This window comes from Hyperolius riggenbachi, chromosome 3, assembly GCF_040937935.1.
Source record: "Hyperolius riggenbachi isolate aHypRig1 chromosome 3, aHypRig1.pri, whole genome shotgun sequence".
Lineage (NCBI taxonomy): Eukaryota > Metazoa > Chordata > Amphibia > Anura > Hyperoliidae > Hyperolius > Hyperolius riggenbachi.
Window position 1 is genome coordinate 460,896,485 of NC_090648.1, and position 23,360 is coordinate 460,919,844.

General features: G+C 40.4%; 1 protein-coding gene across 7 annotated transcripts in view; it reads left to right on the forward strand.

The window, feature by feature from the left end:
* Window positions 1-23,360, forward strand: part of FSTL4 (follistatin like 4) — a 1,281,504-nt gene that overhangs the window by 502,976 nt on the left and 755,168 nt on the right. The window contains exon 1 of one of the 7 annotated variants that reach the window (XM_068273017.1): window positions 13,395-13,447. The exons of the other annotated variants lie outside the window; for them this stretch is intronic. Within the exon in view, the coding sequence (XP_068129118.1) occupies window positions 13,426-13,447 (22 nt within the window). The 5' untranslated portion in view covers window positions 13,395-13,425. Of the gene's footprint in view, window positions 1-13,394; window positions 13,448-23,360 lie in introns of those variants that run through there. 7 annotated transcript variants of the gene reach the window in all.

A 23,360-nucleotide genomic window follows, 5' to 3' on the forward strand; every position in this document is an offset into this window, starting at 1 on the left:
TTTTCTGCATTTTACATTACAGTAAAAATCCGCCGACTTTAGCAGTTAATAGCAAATCCCCCTTAAGTCCTAGAAACAACAAATTTTCAGGGTTTATTAAGCAGAATCTCCTGAACAAGATGCAAAAAAAAGTTTTCAAAAAGACCTTATAGTTTTTGAGAAAATTGATGTTAAAGTCGGGCGGAATTTCCACGATTTCCGGCGGAAATTTCCGCGATTTCCGGTGGAAATCCGCCTAACACACTTGCATTACCGATTTCCGCATTCCGATGCGGAAATGCAATTTCCGATCGGAATTTCGGAAATTGCTTTTCCGTGGAATCCGAATGAGCATCCCTAGATCTTAAGAGGACCCAGAGGCATATCATGTGCGCAATGACATGCCTCTGTGTCTCTCTATTGCCGCCGCTAGTCTCCCCCCTGGGGTCTCCTGTGCCTCCCGAAAATATTGCCAGGCCCGCGACAATCTGTTTGTCGCTAGCCTGATGTTTACCTCTGAGCCTGTCAATAATGTTCTCAAGCATTGCCTCCCCATAGCGCAGCTCCCCCCACCACTCTCTGCCTCCATATCTTCCTCCAATCGGAAGCTAAGCCGCGACCCACCTGGGTTGCAGCCTAGCTTCTAATTGGAGGAAGATATGGAGGCAGAGAGCGGGGGGAGGGAGCTGTGCTATGGGGAGGCGATGCTTGAGAATGTTATTGACAGGATCAGAGGTAAACAGGCTAGCGACAAGCAGATTGTTGCGAGCCTGGCGATATTTTTGGGGGGCACAGCAGACCCCGGGTGGACTAGCAGCGGCAATAGAGAGACACAGAGGCATGTCACTGAGCACATGATATGCCTCTGGGTCCTCTTAAGATTTAATACATCCGCCTCGGGTTCTCTTTAACTTCATCCTTTTATTTTTGCTTTGAGGTTCTCACCCAAAATCATCAGGAATGATAATTTCTGGTGACAATCTTTCTAGGTGTGTGTACCAGTGTTGCTTGCAAATTTTCGCCAAAGTTATTTTCGCATTGAAAATGTTATTTTCAATTTCGATAAAATATTCGCAAAAATAATTTTTTACAATATGGTCAAAGGAAATAAATTTTTCCTTCCGATGCAAAAACACACAAAAAAAACGGTAATTTTATCATGCAAATTCGCAAAAGTGTTTATTCTAGCATGAACATTTTTTAAAAAATGCGAAAAATCAGGAACATATTACAAAATGGTTTTCGATTTAATTTTCCCAAATAAATGAGAGAAGCCCTGACAGGTGAAAATGGGCCTGATCCAATTGTCAGACTCGCCAGCATTAAACACTGGTGAGCCTGATAATCAGACGACAATAAAGTTGCCTGATCCAATTGCATTTAGCCCTAGGCAGGGTGTTAAAAAGCTCGCTTGGGCGATATTATCGCCCAGCAAGTTCCTTACACCCTATCCTATTGCACTTTGCAAGCCTCCGGCGATGCTTCCCGGCAGATATGAGCGTTAGCTTAGACCTGCAAAAAGCAGGTCTAAACATGCTAACGCACGTCATCGCTGCTACATCTGGGGTCTCCTTTAATAAGGAGGCCCCCAGAGCTACCCGCCGGCCGCCGCTAGTCTGTGTAACCCACATAGCTGCAAAGATACTTGGAAGCAATTTCCCTGCGGCCGCATCTCGCCGCAAGTCCCGTCCTGCAATTACAGTGTATAAGTTACTGTAATTAGTCTCGCTATAGCAGAGTCCCGGCAAAGCATCTTTGAATCAGCCGCTGGGGCTTCCCATTGGTTCACAGTCTGAGCCATTTTCATTGGTCCAGACTGTGAACCAATGGGGAGCCCCGGCGGCAGATTCAAAGATGCTTTGCCGGGACTCTGCTATAGCAAGAGTAATTACAGTAACTCATACACTTTAATTGCAGGACGGGACTTGCGTCGAGATGCGACGGGAGGGAAATTGCTTCCAAGTATCTTGCAGCTACATGGGGGTTTGCAGAGACTAGCAACGGCCGGCGGGGAGCTCTGGGGGTCTTCTTATTAAAGGAGACCCCCGGATGCAGTGGCAGAAGATGGCGGCAGATGTTCATTGGGTGTGCGCATATGTGGGGAGCAAGGCCGTGGTGATGCTCCTTAACGATCAGCCATCGCACGAGTGAAATTATCAATATGATTTGCCAGTAATCCTCGTGCGATGGCGAGCTGATAAGTAGCTCGCATCTGCAAGCTACTGATCACCTTGAATAGAATCAGGCCCATTGACTCTTGGCGGTAAGAGTAAAATGGCCTATTGGGTGAAGTAGTTAAAGGTATCATTTTTACAATATCTTGGTTTTCCTACCTATCTATTTTTCATGCTAACACAACAGAGAAAAAAACATATTTTGCCAGAAATGCAAACCCATAAATAAATACTGAAAGTGAACAGTGTTCCTTGGAAAAGTAGGAAAGGCAGATACTGATATTTTCACTCATCTCACTTGTTACGAAAGAGACAGGATTTTGCCATATAGGTTCTTTTTTTTTCTGCAAGGCAACCGCAAAAGCTTCCATTTGGCATAAACAGTTATTATAACACACAGAGATAATTCTAGCTTGTGGAAAATCGTTGCGTAAAGGGGCAGTGAGCTTCACATATTATTCGCAGGCAGGTGAGACCTTGGCTCATCTTTGACCAGCCTAGCTGCAAAGCTAATCTGCTGCTCAACTGAAATCATTTTACTTTGGCACACTAGAGAATTTTCTTTCAGATTTGTATAGATACAGTATTAAATTGAACACACACAGTGCTGGGACATAGAGTAAGCTTCACCTGAAATGACTGCTCTGAAAGGTTTCAATAGTACTGTCAACTGGTTTCTCCTGCAGCCCAGAAAATTACTCTATACTGACATATACTATTTAATACAATTGGTTTCAATCTGTGTCTTTAACAAGGTTTAGTAATAATTAGAATATAGATAGATAGATAGATAGATAGATAGATAGATAGATAGATAGATAGATAGATAGATAGATAGATAGATATAGTATATACAATTAAAAATGAATACTTAGTGAAAATAGCCAAATGCAATAAACAATTGTGTTGATCATCCTAATAATGACCTTTTTGATATCCCATGGTTTTATTTTATGCTTAAACATTTACAAAGTAGAATTAATATTATGTTGCCTCTGCTCAGTGGCAGCCTAGTAAGTGTCCCAGGGTAAAAATTAATGAACTATTGACCTCTTACTATCTCCCTCTGCTCTCAGAAGTTGCATTCTGCCAGGAAGATGTTTATGGCTGTACTTTGCTTATCAGTGATGCTTACTATATTCCTGACAAGCTACTGACAAGACAGAAGCTGTCACTTCCATGTATAAAAATGAACTCCTTCAGGCAGCAAAAAAACAACAGCAAAAAAACAATTAAAACAGTCTGATTATTAATATGCTTTGCACTGTACAAGCACATGTTTATCTCATCATTTCACATGTCGCCTTGGGTACACTTTAACCTAGGTACACCAAGAACCACATGTTGAATCCACCGTTATATGTGACATTTGAAGATGTGTGGTGGGTATGTGAGATATACTGAACCTACTGCAGGCCTCCAGACATGCACACCACGCTCATAGGTCCTGGCAATCTTCCAGCAGCCATACAGCCTGGTGGTAATTTAAAACAAAACACAAGCTGTTAAAAATAAAAAGTTAATTACCTAAGAAGAGGTGAAGCCTTTGGATAGTCCAGAGGCTTCCCGCATCCTCCAGCAGTGGCTGGATGGTGTGATGGTTAAGGGCTCTGCCTCTGACACAGGAGACCAGGGTTCGAATCTCGGCTCTGCCTGTTCAGTAAGCCAGCACCTATTCAGTAGGAGACCTTAGGCAAGTCTCCCTAACACTGCTACTGCCTATAGAGCGCGTCCTAGTGCCTGCAGCTCTGGCACTTTGAGTCCGCCAGGAGAAAAGCGCAATATAAATGTTATTTGTCTTGTCTTGTATTTGTCTTGTCTTGTCCTTCACTCTACCATCACAGGCCGGGACTCTCTTTCAGTTTGCGGCTGCATTCATGAGTTAGCTGTAATGCAGCTACGCAAGTATGGCCACACCTGTTCAGTAGCATAACGCCACTAGAGAATGAGCAGCTTCAGCTTACTCTGCAGGCACAGAACGGATGTGCTTGTACACAATGGGGGGTGCAGCCACAAGAAAATATCCAACAGACTCTTGTTGGATATGTCCATAGGGTCCGTGTGCATCAACGATGGAGTCAAGGGAGAGATGGCAAGTCTCTGGACTATCTAGAGGCTTCCCTCTACCTACATAAGTACCCATCTTGAGTTCACTTTAAAGTATACCTGTAGGGGAAAAAAGGGCCACTAGGGGGTACTTACCTCAGGAGGGGGAAGGCTCTGAATCCTAAAGAGGCTTCCCCCTTCCTCCTAAGTGGAGATGATCCAGCACTGGCCCCCTCAGAAAATCCACAGACAAACCTTGTCAGCATTGAGCATAGGTGCAGTAGCGGCTTTCCCATGGGCTCCGGCAGAAATGGGCAAGCACGATCGAGTCCGTTTTACTGCACGGATGCAGACGAACCGCACCTGCGCAGTAGAGTGGACTCGATCAGGCTCGGCTATTACCGCCAGAGCCTGAGCGTGCAGCCGATAGTGCACAGGGGCTAACCCATGGTTGTAAGTATTTAGGTCTTTGCTGGGGGAAGCCTTATGAGGATCCAGAGGCGTCCCCCTCCTGAGGCAAGTACCCTCCATGGGCACTTTTTGCCCTGAAAGTTTACATTAAGCATCATTCATGCTATTCCTTTGTGGCTCATTTTGTTTTTCAGTCTGCACAGCAGTCAATCGTGTGCCTAGAGTATGGGGAGGATATATTTCCCATATTTTGAATATTCTGGCATCTTTGATTCTGCCTTTGGCCCAGGCACCGTACAACAGCACAGCAGCCAATTTCAAAAAGCCAAAATAATAAAAAGTGTCCAGGTACAGCAGTGGAAAAATACACAGCAAGTTTAATCATGATTCAGGTTTAAGCATTTGCGCGGTTCAACAGTTCAGAAAGTACTGCAATACAGAGGTATTAATCCTCATTATTTTCCTTTTATTAGTACCTTCACATTGTGGTTTTGGAAATATCAATGATTTTTGATGCAGGTCATTGCTTCAACTGATAGTAACTGATGGCATTTACATAACTATGCAAATTGGAAACACACTCTCCAGAATCCCATAAAAATGTAATAAAACAGATTTTGGTGAATTATGATAGAATTCTGGGAAATCTAAGAAGTAGCCTTCATTATGGGGAAAAAACACCACTGCGGCATTAGTATAAATAGCACAACTTTATGAATGTTGCCAACAGGGTCTGTAAAGGCTCATAAAGACAATTTAAAGTCCACCTATTGCCGAAATCGCACTTCAAATGAATGAACTGCCTTGTAGCAAATCATGGTGTTATTATGTGACAAAGGAACATCTGAAATTATTAAAAAGTCTCATTCATAAGCCTTGATATACTGTCTAAGCCTGTGCACAAGTGGAACCCACGAGGAAGTTTCAGAAGGCCTAGAGTACAATATTTAGATTTTGGCACAGACAGTCCAGTGCCATGAATATGCCAGGTACCCCCCCCCCCCACACACACACACACACACACACTGTTTCTGGGCCATAGTGAAGCATTTAATTTGGTGCCTGTGTAAAATAAGCACCAACATAGGTGCCTATTAACCACTTCAGCCTTTAGTGTTTTTTCACCTTATGCATCCGAGCAATTTTCACCTCCAATTCATTCGCCAATAACTTTATCACTACTTATTACAATGAAATGATCTATACCTTGTTTTTCTGCCAACAATTAGGCTTTCTTTGGGTGGTACATTTTGCTAAGAATTATTTTTTCCTTAATACATTTTAATGGGAATATTTAGAAAATAATGGAAAAAATCATTATTTTTCAGATTTTGGTCATTATAGCTTTAAAATAATACATGCTACCATAAATAAAACCCACATATTTTATTTGCCCATTTGGCCCAGTTATTACACCATTTAAATTATGTCCCTATGACAATGTATGGTGCCAATATTTTATTTGGAAATAAAGGTGAATTTTTCAGTTTTGCATCCATCACTATTTACAAGCTTATAATTAAAATATACCCTATTAAAAATGTTATTTGGGTATTTTTGCAAAGGTGGGAGGTAAATAGTTAATTTTAAATGTAAGTGTGGGTCTGTACAGTAAAAAAAAAACAAATGTATGTAGATGTAGTTTTACTATTTGCCCACAAGATGGCCTCAGTCATTTTTTTATATGCGTCCTGTAAGCATACCATGTATGCTTACAGGAAGTGAAGAGGGGATGTGTCACTTAGAACGATTGTGGCTCACAGATGCAAATTATTCTAACGGGGAATTAGAGCAATGACTGGGTACTGTGTTCCCATTCATTGATCTCCGAAATAATGGGCGTGGGAGCGCGCATGATTGGCGGCGGGAGTGCGCAGCAGTGAGGAAGCAACCTTTTGGAGGTAGCAGCTACGTACAAAAGGCTTAAGTGGTTAATATAGAAGCCTATGGCGGACCTATATAATGTGTGGAAGGGGGATGGGGATTTAGTTAGGCATTGGAGGGAGGTGGGGGCTTAGTGTTAGGCATCAGAGGGGGGGTTTAGTGTTAGGCACCGGAGAGGGGGAGAGTTTAGTGTCAGGCATCAGAGGGGGGTTTTAGTGTTAGGCATCGGAGGAAGGGGGTTCAGAGTTAGACATCGAAAGGGTTTTTTTTGGTGCACCACACAGACAAATGGAACATTGGTGTTAAGATGCAGATCCAGCTCCAAAAGTACACTGTGAACATTTCACTAACTATGCACAATGGCTGCTCATGGTAATTTTACCACTGGTTAGTGAAATGCCCCTAGTAACTACACAGCCGGAGGGTTAAGGTAGGAATAGTCAACAGAAATTGTAGGGGGACTCCTCAGAGAATTCAAAAAATTACCCACATGTGCAAAGGTCCTATCACTACTACACAACAGTGAAAAGGGTCCACATTTGTGCAAAAGGGACCAGAACTAGGGTTTCACAAAGCAGTTTCTTCAATGTTAACAAACCTTTATCCTATCACATGCAATTCCAAGGGGCAAAGAGCAACAATGATAACGATAGAAGATAGAATCCATCCAAGACAACAACAGCATGCAGAAACATAACTACAACCCTTCTTTTTCCAAAACAACAGACATAGCTTAAGTTTCAGGCACTATGTAGCCCTTTCTCAAGCCAAAAAGTGCTCAATTTGAGGTCAAATTTAAAGAGTTAGGTGGACCACTGAAGAATTTAAAAGCAAAGAAAAATGTTATAGGAAGAGGAAGCTGGTGTAAGTTGCTAAACTTGCTATACTTACCTGTGTATAGCATCCCGGACTTCAGCTGTGATTCTTCTTATGCTGCTTGGTAGAGCTTTGTGTTATGTCATCTTTGAGTGACAGAGCAGATAAGAACAGCAGTGGGCAGTAATAGTAAGGAAGAGTAACTTCAAGGACTAAATAGGCTATGCGTGCATTTGGTACCAGAAAGTGGGAGTGGATGGGTAAACAGGTTGAATAATAATTTGAATAATGGAAATATATTACATTATTGATCAATTCCTTAATTTAAAGTGTAGCTCCATTTCCTTTAAAAGGGAGATATATACATTAAATATCTCTGCATGAATATTTTTTATGTTCTATTATTTAAAATTTCCTCTCTGTTTAAGTTTGCAGCCAGCTACACTCATCTGAATGTCTCACACTGTCAGGAAATTCTAATCTAATTTCTTTGCAATTATATCTACCGTACTCTAATGTTCAGAGTGCCCTGCTGATGTACAGAATGTCCTTATTTCCAGGCTCTGCTAGTGTGCTAGTATCCTCTGGTTATGTCAGTTAATGAATGTGATCTCTGATTATTGTGTTGCGTTGTGCTTATAAAAATGCTTTGAAATACATTTGAAAATAGCATTTCTTCTGTTGAAAATATTGTGTATTAAATACACTTTTTAAAGCCTGTTTTCACCTCATCTGCCCCAAACCTCTCTCTATGTTATCATTAAATTATTGGTAGCCCCTGCAGACAGACACTGCATATTGCCCTTGAAAATATGGGCATTATTATAGCCTCTGCTACCCCCTCAAGCACAGGGTAGCTCAGGGGTTAAAGATAAACCGTGACCAAGAATTGAACTGCATCCCAATCAGTAGCTGATATCCCCTTTCCCATGAGAAATCTATTCCTTTTCACAAACGGATCATCAGGGGACTCTGTATGGCTGATATTGTGGTGAAACCCCTCCCACATGAAACTGTGAGGACCAAGCAGTTTCCTGTCTGTGAACCTCATTGCATTGTGGGAAATGGCTGTTTCCAACTGTTTCCAACTGCCAAAAAAGCAAGCAGCATCTTCTTCCACTGACATCACCTGCCAGCAGTAAAGATGTCACTATGTGATAAATGTGAGAATGTAAATCTGGGAGAGAAATCTCAAAGAGGCAGAAAGTGTCTGGCACTATAGTTTTAACCGTAGCAAAAAGTGAACATTATATTGCAGGATGCAGTGTAAAAATACATGGCAAAAAGATCGAGCTTGATCAATAACCGTCAAAATGATGTGACAAATGATGAGACATTCGTAGCTGTACCTAGGTGTAGGGGAGGCAGCAGGTGTGGGCGCCAATAGGTGAACGACCTTACCCCGTTTCGCAGGACAAACGCCAAGCTTCTTCTGAGGGGTGCACAAAGTGTAGGAATCAGGAGCAGGGATAAATGTGCGTCTTGGACAAAGGGATGTGGCGGTTTAGTTAGGGATAAAGTATTAAACAGATTTATGGCATAAAAAGGGTTAGGGATAAAGTATTAAACAGATTTATGGCATAAAAAGACTTTTTTTGGAGACTTCAGAGTCACTTTAAGGGGATCACCACTCTCTCTCTCTCCCTCCCAGTATTATGGAGAGCAGCATTGCAGCTTGTAATTACTTACATCACCTCAGCTGACAGCTCCCCTCTCTCATCTCTCTGCAGCCCATCTGCAGCATTGCACAATGCACCAGCATTTCTCCATAAGGCCCTGATGCATGTCACATGACATCAGAGCCCTACAGATGAACACTGGTACACATTACCATGCGTTGGAGGGAAAAGGAGAAAGTGGAGCTGCAGAAATGTAAAACGTAAAAAAAGGGATATTTTATATTTTAAAAAATTACTTTTTAAATTTTTTTTAAATCGCAGCAGCAATCAGAGACCAACAAAAAATGATCTATTAGTGAGAAGAAAAGGAGAAAAGATTAAGTTAGGTGGTAAGTTGCCATAGTTATTTCCTTGCCAGTTGCCTGGAAGTTCTCCTGATCCTGTGTCTCTAAGGGCACTTTCACACCAGAGCCATCTTTTGCCGTTTTAACGCGCAAAGTCTATACTTTGCGTTAACCAAGGTAAAAGGAAAGTACATAGACTTTCCTTTTACCTTTCACACCCGACGCTGCGTTTCGATACGTTGCGGTACGACTCGTCCCGATGCATTTTATCGTCGGGAATCGCCATTTCCCCTTCGGGTTAATTATCTTCTACTACCGCTGCTACTCAGCGTCGCACCGGACTTTTCCGACAACACGCCGCAATGCGTGCAGGAGCCGTTCTCCTGCACGCTTTCAGTGTGTAACCGGCCTAATACTTTTAGCCATAGACTCTGAACCAGCATGCAGCAGATCAGGCACTCTGACTCAGCTGATTCAGGTTTTACTAGATTAGCCATATGCCTGTCCCAAGGTTTTGACTCAGATACTACTTATGCCAGAAGATCAACAGGGCTGCCACACAACTGGCATTGTTAACAAGGAAATAAATAGCCTACATATCCCTCTCACCTCGGGTTCTCTTAAAGGCTAAGTAATTCAACAATGATAGGAACAAAATGTTAACATTGCAAACAGAGTTCATAGACTTTTGAGCAGAGCAGATTGTCCAAACGATGGTGCTATTATTGAAAAAAAGTTACCTACAGATGTACTTGGCTGGTTTGCTGGCATGCTTTAATCCTTAGTTGCTAGCAAGTTGATCCTGTGTGGACTGGTCACAGACAAATCATTCCAGGGAGAGACTATGCGTGTAATTCTTTAGTAGTTAAGCATTTCTGGAGACTAGAGCTTGTATTTTATAGACAGGAAGTTTTGGATCAGAATAATTCTCCTACTCGGCGTTGAGTTCACGTACATTTAAAAGGTGCACCTAGTAAAATGGGCATGAGATGTTTGGTTATTTTTCCAATAAACTCTTATCCTCCTCTGTAACCTAAATCTCACTCTAACCCTTCACTACCTCTGCCAAAAACTATCCTCTCTATCTACACCTAGCACTAAGCCACCCCCCTACCTACACCTAACACTAACTAATACCTCCCCCTGTTGCTTGGTTGAAGTACATCCAAGGGGCCACTGCTGTTATATAAAGGTTGACGCCCACTGTAGCTGAACCTCGGTGTCCTAAGTAACCCCTTAGTGCTTAGCTATATTATTATCTATAGCCACTGTTATTGAACACCCCTATATCTGAATGCTCCCCAGGCAAAACCGTGTTGTATTAGCCGAGTGCCTATTAACAATCCCACTCCACTAGAGCTGCATGAGTGTTGGCTAGAGCTGATAACGGTCACTAAAGCTGAGCACCACTAGCCAGATTGCCCATGCCATACTGCCACTAATACTATAGCTATTACTCCAGCACCCAAATAACACACGCGGGCTGCCATGGGCAAAAATTGCATTGCAACATATGGCAGCACCCAAACTACCAGACATGCTTTACTCCCATTTTACCTGTTCTGGTTTAGCCCACCATTATTATTTGTTATCGAAATCATTAAAGTGCTTAATTTAACAACATAACTGGCTAATAGCACATAATATTATAGTCATACCAGCAGTTCATCATGCCCACTTCTGTATGTAGTATATGTCTCTGAAGTTTGGATAATGGGAAGGAAAGTATTAGTTTCCATATATAGTGTTCATTAAAGGCCACCTGTAACTTAAAAAAATGAAAAAAAACACATACTTACAGTACATCGGGAAGGGGAAGCTTCTGGACCCTAATGAGGCTTGATCGTCTTACTCAGCCAGCCCAATCTAGCGCTGGCAGCCCGGAAAAGAATGACAACAATAACATCATTCACTGCTGCATGCAGACCCACTAGCATCTTTTCCCTCGGCTCCGGCAAAAATAGCCAAGCCCAAACAGGTCCACTTTTCTGCGCAGGCACAGACGGCTTGGATCTACACAGTAGAATAGAACCAATCAGACTTGACTATTTCTGCCAGAGCCTGAGCGGAAAGCCTTTAGTGTGCAGTGGAGACATGCGTCTATGAGCAGAGTTTCTGAGGTCCCAGCAATGGATTGCCTTTGCTGAGGAGGATGGGGCCGAGCACTGTAATAACAGCTGGAGCCACCATAGACTGTAATAGGAATTACGGCTACAGCAGCGTTCAGTGACTGATTTGGGCACCGTCAGAAGACTGAGCCCAAATCACTACAAGAACACTGTAATTTGGCCGCCAGCGAAAGCTGGAAGCCGAATTACGCTTTTCCCCACTATCCATGGCTGGCGGCCTGGAGGGGGAATAGTAATTAACGCTGCCAGGACTTGTGCAGTGCCAGGACTTGTGCAGGAACAGGGTAAGCCATTTATTGGCTTTCCCCTGCGCCGTAATCTTCCTGCAGCTACAATATAGGCACGCAGATGGGGAAGCTTCTTTAGGATCCAGAGGCCCCACCCCCCCTGGTAATTACCCCCATGGGCACTTTTCTCCCTTCAGGTTCACTTTAACTACCTTAGCAGTATGGACGAGCTCAGCTCGTCCATGACCGCCACGGTGGATTGCTCAGGCCCTGGTGGGCCGATTTTCACAATTTTTTTCTAAAACACGCAGCTAGCACTTTGCTAGCTGCGTGTTGTAATCGATCGCCTCCGCTCACCGCCGATGCACTGCTACCCACCGCGTTACAGCCCCCCCCCCGAGACCCCTTCCGCAGCCTGGCCAATCACCGACAGGCTGCGCTATGGGGTGGATCTGGACTCCCTCCAACGCCATGACGTGGATGACGTCGATGACGTCATCCCGATCATCGCCATGGCGACGGAGGAAGCCAAACGGGAAATCCCGTTCTGAACGGGATTTCCTGTTTGCTCTGATTGCTGGAGGCGATCGGAAGGGGTGGGGCTATGCCGCTGCACAGCGGCTATCATGTAGCTAGCGCTAGGCAAGCTACATGATTTAAAAAAACAATTTAAAAAAAACTGCTGCGCTGCCACCCTGGCAATTTTGATAGAACGCCAGGGTGGTTAAAGTATCAGTTCACTAACTAAAGGGCTATATAATAAACCCAAACCACTGTATCTGGACATACAATTTATCTGTTTCATTTTTATTTATTTATTTATGTTTTATTTTTTTTTTACTTTAGATAGACTTTAACTTTTATTATTAGACAACTTTTCTGTGTTTTAAAGACCAGACATGTTACCTTGTGATTTATTGGGAAAGAAAGGATTTCATCAGCTCGTGCTCATAAAGGTGTTTACAGCCTAATGTTCCTCCCCGTGTTCTACCAAAAATACACGGTAGGACCACGTTGGACATAAATAACGTAACACAACCTTTTATTGGATAGCTGAGCAGTTACCTAGTGGCAAGGCCGCATACAATTCAAATGTTTTATAATTTTCCATGTAATTTGAAGATATCTGAACAACACATTTTGGTTTCTTTGTCCTCCCGAAGACATTTCTTTATCACTTTTTGCTTTTGGCCACAGGATATTTTCTTCAAATAAATGCACTCATTTGCAGAGCGACAATCTTCTAATAACAGGTATTTCATGTAAATGAAATCAAAGCAACGCTGCCCAACTGTCAAATAAGATTTAAGATACACATTACTCATCAGAATCTTTTCTTTTTCATCTCTTGTGTTGCATAATCCCTTTTTGTGCTAATGGGAGCTGTAATCAATTTGCTTTGAATAGACCACAGTTTTATGCCGAAGAAAATGGTTTAATGTTTCAGGGATTCATAATGTCAAAATAATAAGTAGGAAAATACATTTAATTAGGCTGCTGCAGAATTTCCTTAACACCTAGGAAGGCTGCTTGCCCATTTGCATTTTATTTGCAGTCATTACAATGTACAAAATACAATTGTGAATAATATCAACTATTCTGAATAAAATCACCAGGATAATGTTTCCTTTTTCTTGTTACACAAAGCCAGAGGCAGAACTAGGAATAATGAGGTCTTGTCGTAATTGTAGCAAAGTTTTGATAAAGTCCCTGAACCTAAGTGCACTTAAGTGATCACTCCTTGCTTTACTCCTTCTGCCATAGTTACAAATGAACTGACACAGTGAAATTAAGTCATGAGAACAGATGGACCCATTGGTAATGTTACCCTCACTACTAAATAAGTTATACATTTTATTTACCTTATATTTTTATAGCGCAAACATCTCCCACATTGATTTACAGAAAAGCGGAGGTCTGTAAAACCTGGGATCTTCCAGAAATGGAAAAAAAGCACAGGAGAGACAAGGAGACCATCATGGCATTGGCCTCAATTCACTAAGATCATGCTGGAGATAATAAGGCAAGAGAAAACTTACCTCCACACAGTGAGAGAGTTATCTTATCTCTTCATTCCTTAAGTTACCTCCTCTGTAGTTAAGTTACCTCCTCTGTAGTTAATTTACCTCCTCTGTAGTTAATTTACCTCCTCTGTAGTTATTTTCACACACAGTTAATAAACAGCCTGTCTTTAACTCTGGAGTTATTTTAAGGATTGAAGAGTTAACTTAAAGACAGAAGAGTTAACTTTAGGTTTGCCTGAGGAAAAATGTTTCCAGAATACTACATGCCTTATCACCATGGTGATAACTCTAGGAGAGTTATTAAAGACAGGAGATAAGCTTAGTGAATTGAGGCCATAGTATGTTATGGAAATAGCATAAATGAGATCAATCAAAGCTGTACTTACAAACCCAAATTGCGGAATGGCAACCACGGTATATAAGCTTTGGAGGGGATGTATTTGATCATACTTTGTGGATACGCTCTGCAGAAAAAGTGTAGTTAGGGTCACCAAAGGGGGAGATGGTTAGTGGCCCGAACTGATAACCACCCCCGTGGGGGTAACAACGTAACTTGAGAGGGAGGCACTCCAAAAAGTATAAAACACTTTGAAACAGTTAAAAAGGTAAGAGGAGCTTACCTCAGTTTAAAGAGGAACTCCAGCCTAAACAAACCTACTGTCATTAAGTTACATTAGTTATGTTAATTAATATAGATAGGTAATATAATCTCTTACCAACACTGTTTTAAAAGAACAGGCAAATGTTTGAATTCATGATGGCAGCCATCTTTTTGGTTGAAAGGAGGTGACAGGGAGCATGAGACACAGTTCCAACTGTCCTGTGTCCTGAGCACCTCTCCCAGTTGATAGGCAATGTGAATAACAACATAGGAAATCCCATCATGCTTTGCACAGCATCAGGGAAAAAAAGCAGCGGCTTTTTTTCTTTGATGGGTGGAGCTAAACTAAAAATGCAGCTAAAAATGATGCTTTGGTAAGAAAAACAAAGTTCTGATGCTGTGAAACTGTTAAAAAAACGCCAAGCCTTTTCAGTTCTGCTGAGTACATTTTTAGTCCAGAGGTTCACTTTAAGGTAAAAAATAAAAAAGAGGTAGTTTATTTATAAATAAAAAACATAAAAAACAAAGAAAAAAAACACCAGTCCAGGCTTTTCACAGGAGTCACTCCAGTTCCTCAGGTCAGTAAATAGTGTCTTAGGGCAAGTATCGCACAACTTGGAGCTTGTGACAGGCCCCTGACAGGTGCCCTGAGCCATCTTAACTGCCCTAAGACCTAAGACACTTTTTACTGACCCAAGGAATTAGGTTGACTCCCGTGAAATGCATTGTCTAGTGTTGTTGGTTTTTTTAACAAATAAACTACCTCTTCTTTTACCCCAAGCTATGTCATCTTGAAGTGAGTTACAAAATTTGCAAAATATACAGTCTTGACACTAACTGTCCCTCAGAGGAACTTAACATCTAATGCCTACCATAGCCAAATGTGCATCATAGTCTAAGAGCAATTTAGGCAAGCCAATTTACTTAGTTCTGCTGTCACACCAACAGCAGGATGAGTGGTCTGCAACGAACTGAGAGCAGCGTGATCGGTGGTAGCTATGGCCCTGGCAGGGATAACAGGTGCCAAACAGGGCTTAGATTTCAATCAGCTATGTCCGTAAGCAGTTAATGAAAGTAAAAACGAGAGCTTATAAGCATTTGCAACTATTTAGATATTATTATCCCCTTGAAGGTAATTCCTTTTTCATTTTTTATTATGTTGGATTTATATAGTACTAACTTCTACGATGCCTTTCCAGAGTATATAATCATATCACTAATTGTTCTTAGGAGCTCACAATCTAATCCCTAACATGGTCTATAGTTCTAGGTAAAGAGGAAAGGCGGGCACCGATGCTCATGTAACCATTAAAATATTCATTGGCAGCAAATGGAACAATTACACACAATTGATCCTACCAGAAGTTATTAAAATATAACTTTTATTAATTAATTATTAAAACTTTCATATTTGTTTTCATTTTATAATGCGTTAAATAACCCCAGGTTAGGTCTATAGTACTGTGTTGAGCATCTACACCAATTCAGCTCTGTCAGCTCAATGCTGACAGAGCTGGAGAGCACACGCTCTTCCTTTTTTGTTTTCTTTACTGAAATGTATATATAATGCTTTCTTCTTCTATATGCACTGGCAACTCTTTGCACTAAGCACTTTTTCCCTGACGACGACCCCAATTAAGGGGTCGAAACATGTCGGATTGGTGGGGGGTTTATTAACGTATATGTAGCAAGTAAAAAGCAACTTACTCAGCTTTAGGTCTCTGAGCAGGATCACTAAAAATTGTGAATTGGTGTAGATGCTCAACACAGTACTATAGACCTAATCTGGGGTTATTTAACGCATTATAAAATGAAAACAAATATGAAAGTTTTAATAATTAATTAATAAAAGTTATATTTTAATAACTTCTGGTAGGATCAATTGTGTGTAATTAAATTAAAAATCAGGTTGTGTATTGTGTATAAGCAAATGGAACAAGCCAGAGGAGGCCCCTGATGGAGAGCGCTCCCTCATACCTGACAGCTGTTTCACAACATCAGTTGTTTCATCAGAGGTGTTGCGGGGGTGCAGGGTCTATATCTCTATTATAATCTAGGGCACTTTCAGGGAATCCGATAAATGTATCCGTATGTTTTTGGTATGTGGGCATAAACCAGAGAACCTGAAAGAAACCCACACAACAATGAGGAGAACACACTCTATAGATATGCAGCAAAGTCCCCATTATCCAGCACCCACACGATTGGCTGATGTCGGATAAGTGTACTTTCTGGTTGCTTGAGACTGAATGTTAAAAATAGGCCTAGTTAATACTGTACAATCCCCGACTCTGTTTACATTCCATGAACTCTTTATTAAATGATAAAATACAGTAATTGAAAGTATATTAACCTTGTGCGGTCCATGGAATCCAGTCTTTAAGCGCAGCAGAGCCTACAAAAAGTCTAAAAAGTTGGCCTTCACCACTGTGAGTACTGCCGAAGATTTGTTGTGGTTGGTTGAGACGTCTGGTTAGTTGAGTTCTGGATAACTGGGACTCCGCTGTAATGCTGACCCAAATTTGTACCTGGGACAAGCTATCACTGGAAGAGCTATCAACTACACCAGGGTGGCACCCAGTGTATTCTACTCTGTTGATATTCACCGAAATGTTTAAAGTTAACTTGCAGTAAATTGAATTGACAGGTAATGATTAGCAAAGACACACCACCTGTCTCTTTAAGGAAGCCCAGTTGACAATGTGCATGAGGTTAAAGGAATTGCCTGCAGATAATAGAGACAAAATTGTTAAGAGGTACAGATTTTTCGTGTGAGGCTATGAAACATTTCTGCTACATTAAACTTTTCCAAGGACACTGTGACTTCTATCAGTTTTTAAATGAAAGAAAAAGACACAGTTTTTCCAAAGGATGAAGACCCAACCATACTGAGCAGTAGGGGCAGTAGGCCCTAGGTAAGAAAGGTGACCAAGAACTTTACTGAGCTCCAGGAAATCTGTGCGGAGGTAGTGAAAACTGAAAGAAAGTCCTATCCCTGCAAGCTTTCATCGATCTGAGCTTTATGACAGAGAGGACAGAAGGAAGCCTCTGCTAAGTAATAGGCATGTTTAAAGCTCACTTGGTGTTTGCAAAAGGGCACCTAAAGGACTCTCAGACTTGGAAAAAAAAAGTTTATCTGTTCCAAAAGAGTCAGGCCTGCAAAAAAAAAAGACCTCCCATAACCTTTTCATCAAAGAGTAACAACCTTGTAAAGCACTTTTCTCCCATAGGACTCAAAACGTGTATTTGTTTCAGATTAGTAATTAAGTTGTAGGGAAGGTTTCACTTCTAGAAAATTATTTTTTGTCCACGGTAAAACACCAAAACTCAGTAAATCTTTTCGCCTAAAACTGAAATCCACAATTGATTTCCAATGCACATAGTGCCTAGGCCCTCGTATAGTTGAGGCCCACTCTAGACTTTATGCCCCTATGCCATCCCATGACCCATTTCCCTTCATCATGACATGAATTGGATGAATGGCATTCATTGGATGCATGGAAGACAGCATTCAGTTAGTGCTCAATTAAGCAGCAAGCATTGAGGAACCCCAACATTAAAATATGAAGAATTAACTTCGCAAATACCCAGTATGGCAGTAGATCCAGGGGTTGAATTTAGTTCCATAGACAAGGCTTGAGCTCATTTTAGGCCTCTGCCCAGCTCAGTACTCAAGCCCCAATATAGCTGTCTATTGATGGAGCACTTAAAGTGGACCTGAACTGTTGCATAGGACACAAGAGAAATGCACTCTGTATGTTATTAGAGAAAAGAGCCTGTCTAATTCTCCCCTCATCTGTAAGTATTTACAAAGTGTAATTTGAAGCCTTAGCTGTGCCAGCACAGAAATTTCGCAGTTTTGGCAGATCCGGCTAATATGTAAACACAGGATGGTAACACTTTTGTTTGCTTCCATGAAAGCAGGGAGTAGATACACTGCAGATTTATTGCAGGAGTTCTGTAAGCTGTAACAAAGAAACAAGGGAAATATTTTTTTAAAGGTTATTATGCAGTTGCCTATTTTTTAGAGCAGAGAGGAAGTTCAGGTCCACTTTAAAGTGGTATTTTACCTATAGTTCAAAAAAAAATAAAAAATTAACCCTTTGCACAGTCGCATGCAAATGTTCAAACAAATGCATTCACAGAGTCACTCATCCAGGCACCACTCCCTACAGCTAAGTTAAAAGCCGGGGTCTTAGTTCACAAAAGAATGTATTCTCTTGCTTAGTCACCTACACTGCGCAGAACAGAAGTACCCAGGTAATCGTGTGCAAAGGGTTAATTTTTCTGTGCTGTTTTTCTGGCCACACCCCCTTAAGCACCTCCCTTTCTCCTTAATAACTTATTTAAATGTCCTAACTAGAGGTGATGTGCCTGGATATGTATGTGTTTCTTAATAGTTCAGCTGATTAAAATAACATAAACAAGGCCCCAATCAACAATGCAGAATACTTTTGCTAATTTTGTTTCTACGTTACCAAATAATGTTATTAATTGCTTCTGCTGACTCAGAAGCTCATTCTCTGTACACATTGTTTATAGGTTTTATTAGCACTTAAAGGGAGAGATAATCATGGGTGTACAGAGTCAGTAAGCAGTGAGTAAAGTCTGAGACAGATTACTCAAGTGGAAAGCACTGCAAAACTGTAACTTGTTTACTATTGATATAAGAATAATGCTACAGCTTTTACTAAACAAATTGGGGTTTGCATGTCTATATACAATTTGTGTCTTAGAAATGCTCAAGACCTACAAACTGAGTCCTTCCTTTGGGAGGTTTGCATTAGAATACGGCAATGCCGCAAAATCATGCGTCTATTATTTTAATCATGATACGCCTGCTTAGCAATACAGCTTGCATTTATGTTGATTAGTTTTCATCGGGGAGATAGTGCATCTCATCTGCTAGATTACCTGAAAGATGCAACTACGGAAGAGAAGATCTCAAGTTTTTTATCTGGAGCACATATTTTTCCCCCACTTTAAGAAATTAGCTAACCTTAAAGTGGAATATAACCCTGCATTTCAACTTTGCTCTAAAACATTATTTACAGTATACTATATGCAACCAGCATTTTTTTTTTTACTAGACCAGCATTGGAAGGGTTACACTGAGTTTTAAAGTTCCTGGAGATTTCTGCAGACGCATCCAAACTCAGATAGTTACATTTTGTTTACATAAATGTATCTAAGTGTTGAATGTGGCTCATCTCTCTGACTGAGCTGGAGGACAGCCAAAGTGTGTAACATTCAACACTTAGATACATTTATGTAAACAAAATGTAACTATCTGAGCTTCGGATGCGTCTGCAGAAATCTCCAGGAACTTTAAAGCTGTGTGTAACCCTTCCAATGCTGGTCTAGTAAAAAAAAAAATGCTGGTTGCATACAATATACTGTAAATAATGTTTTAGAGCAAAGTTGAAATGCAGGGTTATATTCCGCTTTAAAGTGTACCCGAGGTGGCATGTGACCTGATGAGATAAACATGTGTATGTACAGTGCCAAACATATTAATAACCCGGCTGTTTACTTGTTTTATTTTGCTGCCAGAAAGAGTTATTTTTTAGGCATGGAAGTGACAGCTTCTGCCTTGTCAGTACCTTGTTGGGAATATAAAAAGCATCACTGATAAGCAAATAACATCCAAAAAAGGTTTCCTGGCAGAATACAACTTCTGAGAGCAGAGGGATACAGAAAAGGGTCAATAGTTCATGTATTTTCATTTAGGGACACTGAATAGGCTGCCACTAAGCAGTGACAACAAAATATTCAATCTTCTTTGTAAATGTTTAACTATTAAAATAAAACCATGGGATAAATAAAATCATTTTTCGGAGTAGGAGATTACAATTGTTTATCTCCTCAGTTTATTTTAACCACTTCGCATCCAGACCTTGTTTTCCCCTTATTGACCAGAGCAATTTTGACGTTTTAGCTATGTCCCTTTTTAATCAGCCATAACTTTATCCCTACTCACGACACCTAAATGATCTAGGTATCGTTTTTTTCAGGACAAACTAGACTTTCATTGGCAGGTATTTTGTCCCTAGACCAAAAAAGTTGTCTATGCATTTTAATGGGAAAAAGAGGGGAAAAATGAAAAAAATGCATTTTTGCTCAGTTTTTATCAATTCCAGATCTGCCCCCAGTATAAAATTATGCACATAATTAAAATTGTATCCCCTCTTACTTTATCCTCCCCCCCCCCCAGCTGCACATTTTACCCCCCACCAGGGGTTCAACAACCCCCATAAGGGCCTGTCAGATGTCCCACCCCCCACCCAGGCAGCCCCCTCGGTGGCCAGATCTGTAAAAAAAAAAAAGGATTAGAAAGCAGCCTGACTCACCTTTTCCTGTTCCATCACAAAAGTCAGTTTGCCAGATATGTTATTGAGATAAACATATAGGCCCATATGCAATTCACTTTTTCACCTGAGTTTTCACCTAGGAGATAATTTTTCACCTTCTATTTAAAATAACTTTTAAAACACTTTTCAACTAAAAAGTACCAAAAAGTAAATGAAAAAGTACTTAAAAACAATTTTGAGTATTTTCTTGCTTTCTGGTGGCTTAAAATGCATTTTATCGACAAGTTTAAAAATATCACCTAGGAGATAACTCAGGTGAAAAAGTGAATAGCATATGGGCCATAGAGTCTGAAGAATAGAAGGAAGGAAGGGTAGCAAGTACCTAAGTAAGGATAGAGAAAAACTGAGAAAAATAGTGGTAATGGAACCAAAAGGAAAAAATGTCTATTATTTGGGTCTGTCTTCTTATATAGGAGTTTATGCTAGAAAAGTGGTATCTTCAGGTCCCAAGTGAGGAAATACACATCCAGTTTTTATTATTATTATTATTATTATTATTATTATTATTATTATTATTATTATTATTATTATTATTATTATCATCATCTTGCCTTGCGGTGCTGAGTCCCAACTTCAAAACCCAGCCAAGCCACTACCCAAGAGTTTGTATGCTCTCCCTGTGTTTTTAAGGCTTTTCTCCGGGCACTGGTTTCCTCCCACATTGCAAAAACATAGAGATATGTTAACTGCCTTTTCCTCAAATATTTTATAAATTATTTACACACAGCATCTAAGCTGGGGAGGTTTGGACAATGTGATGCAATTGAATGCAATTTTTATGCAAATGTATCCACTTTGAAATTGGACCAAGCCAATGCAGCAGCTGTTGTATTTGGCTGTCCAATTAACAAGCTGTATGAGTTTGAAATGATGAGCATCTCATTGGCTATCCCTTTACAGCAGATTTCACATCTGTAGGCATGCTAGGGAAGCCTATATTTTTGCTGATTGTACCTACCTAGGAATGCTGGGCATGTCATATTGTTTTTCTCCTATTGCTGTGTAGACAGGGTCAATCAGATGCTAATAATTCTGACTTGCAAGAAATTTGTATGCAGCTTGGAACTGCGACAATCAAATATACTTTCTGAAAATTTTTATTGGTCCATTTCCAAGCTGCATACATTTTGCATTACATTTCCATACTAGGTGGAATTTTTAGCATCTTACTGACCACTGCAATGCATTTTGTGTGTAAAGCAACACTAGAGCAAAAAAAATAAAATAAATAAATGTTAAATGCATGCATGTCATATGTATACAATGTATATCACCCCTGTCACTTATAAAAAAAAATCAGAATAAAATGCACTTCAAATTTTTATTTACCTCTGTTACTATTGCTTATGATAGATAGTTAAAATCGGACAGGTTTTAGACTACTTCATCTCTTCACGGGGGGGGGTTCTTTTAATTTCAAAAGCACAAAGTGAGGTGCAGTTGCTCAGCCCAGCTCCAAAGATAGTGTGCAAAGGACAAGGGAGGCTGTCCAACACCTTGTATGGAGCCTTTACAGAAAATAGTTTTCTAAAGAATAACAGAGGTGCTTAGAATCCCCCATAAGGAGATGGACTTGTCCAAAACCTGTCCGGTTGCTACTCCCTACTGTAAGCAAAAGCAAAATAGGATAAAAGTAATTGATGGTGCATTTTACTCTGGGAGAAATGCCCTTCTAATGCACATGTATTTAAAATGTAACAATTTTTCTTTTGATAATGGTCCATTAAGTCAGCTAAAATTATCTTTGCAAAAAGACAGAGAGGAAAACAAATGTCCTGTGCCAAGAACCACTTTAAGGGAACCACTATCACAAAAATCATAACATTTGAAATGTACATTTAAAGGGACATACACATCCCAAGAAGTGGCGAACCAAACAGATTGCTTAATTCAGGCTGAAGCCTGAACATTGAATGGTGAAAGGGTGGTAGAAGCGCACATCTTTCAGTAATAGAAACATTTGAAATATATGTAAACACACACATATGAGAAGTATGTTTTTTTCAGAGTAAAATGAGCCATGCATTACTTTTCTCCTATGTTGCTGTCACTTACAGTAAGTAGTAGAAATCTCACAAAACCAACAGGTTTGGGACTAGCCCATCTCCTCATGGAGGATTCTCAGGGTTTTCTTTATTTTCAAAAGCACTTAGTAAATGGTAGTTGCTCCATCCAACTTCACTGTGCAGTGAGCAGGAGCATCTTTGTATTAATCCTTTTTATAAAGAATAAAGGCCATGCTGAGAATCCCCCATGAAGAGATGGACTAGCCCAAAATCTGTCGGTTCTGTCAAATTTCTGCTACCTACTGTAAGTGACAGCAACATAGGAGAAAAGTAATTTATAGCTCATTTTACTCCGGAAGAAACATACTACCTATTTGTATTTTACATTTTTCAATTTTTCGTGATAGTGGTCCTTTAACACTGAATGTTGTGCACTGTTGTTCACTTTAAAATACAATCTACATCCTCTACTTCATTACTGACAGTTTATATTGAAATTCTGCCTTTCAGTTCACCAAACTGTCTAGGAAAGCTGATGATGCAAACGACATCATTTCTAGGGCAGTTATATTTACCACAAAGAAATAATTGAAACGTTCCCTGTGTAATATCCAATTTACTGAAATAGGGTAATATTCCCAGAATCATTAATTTGTTAATGTAATGAAATACTACCCAGCATATTTTGGATTGTTCTGCTCTAGCCCCAAAGATTTTTTTTCTCTTATT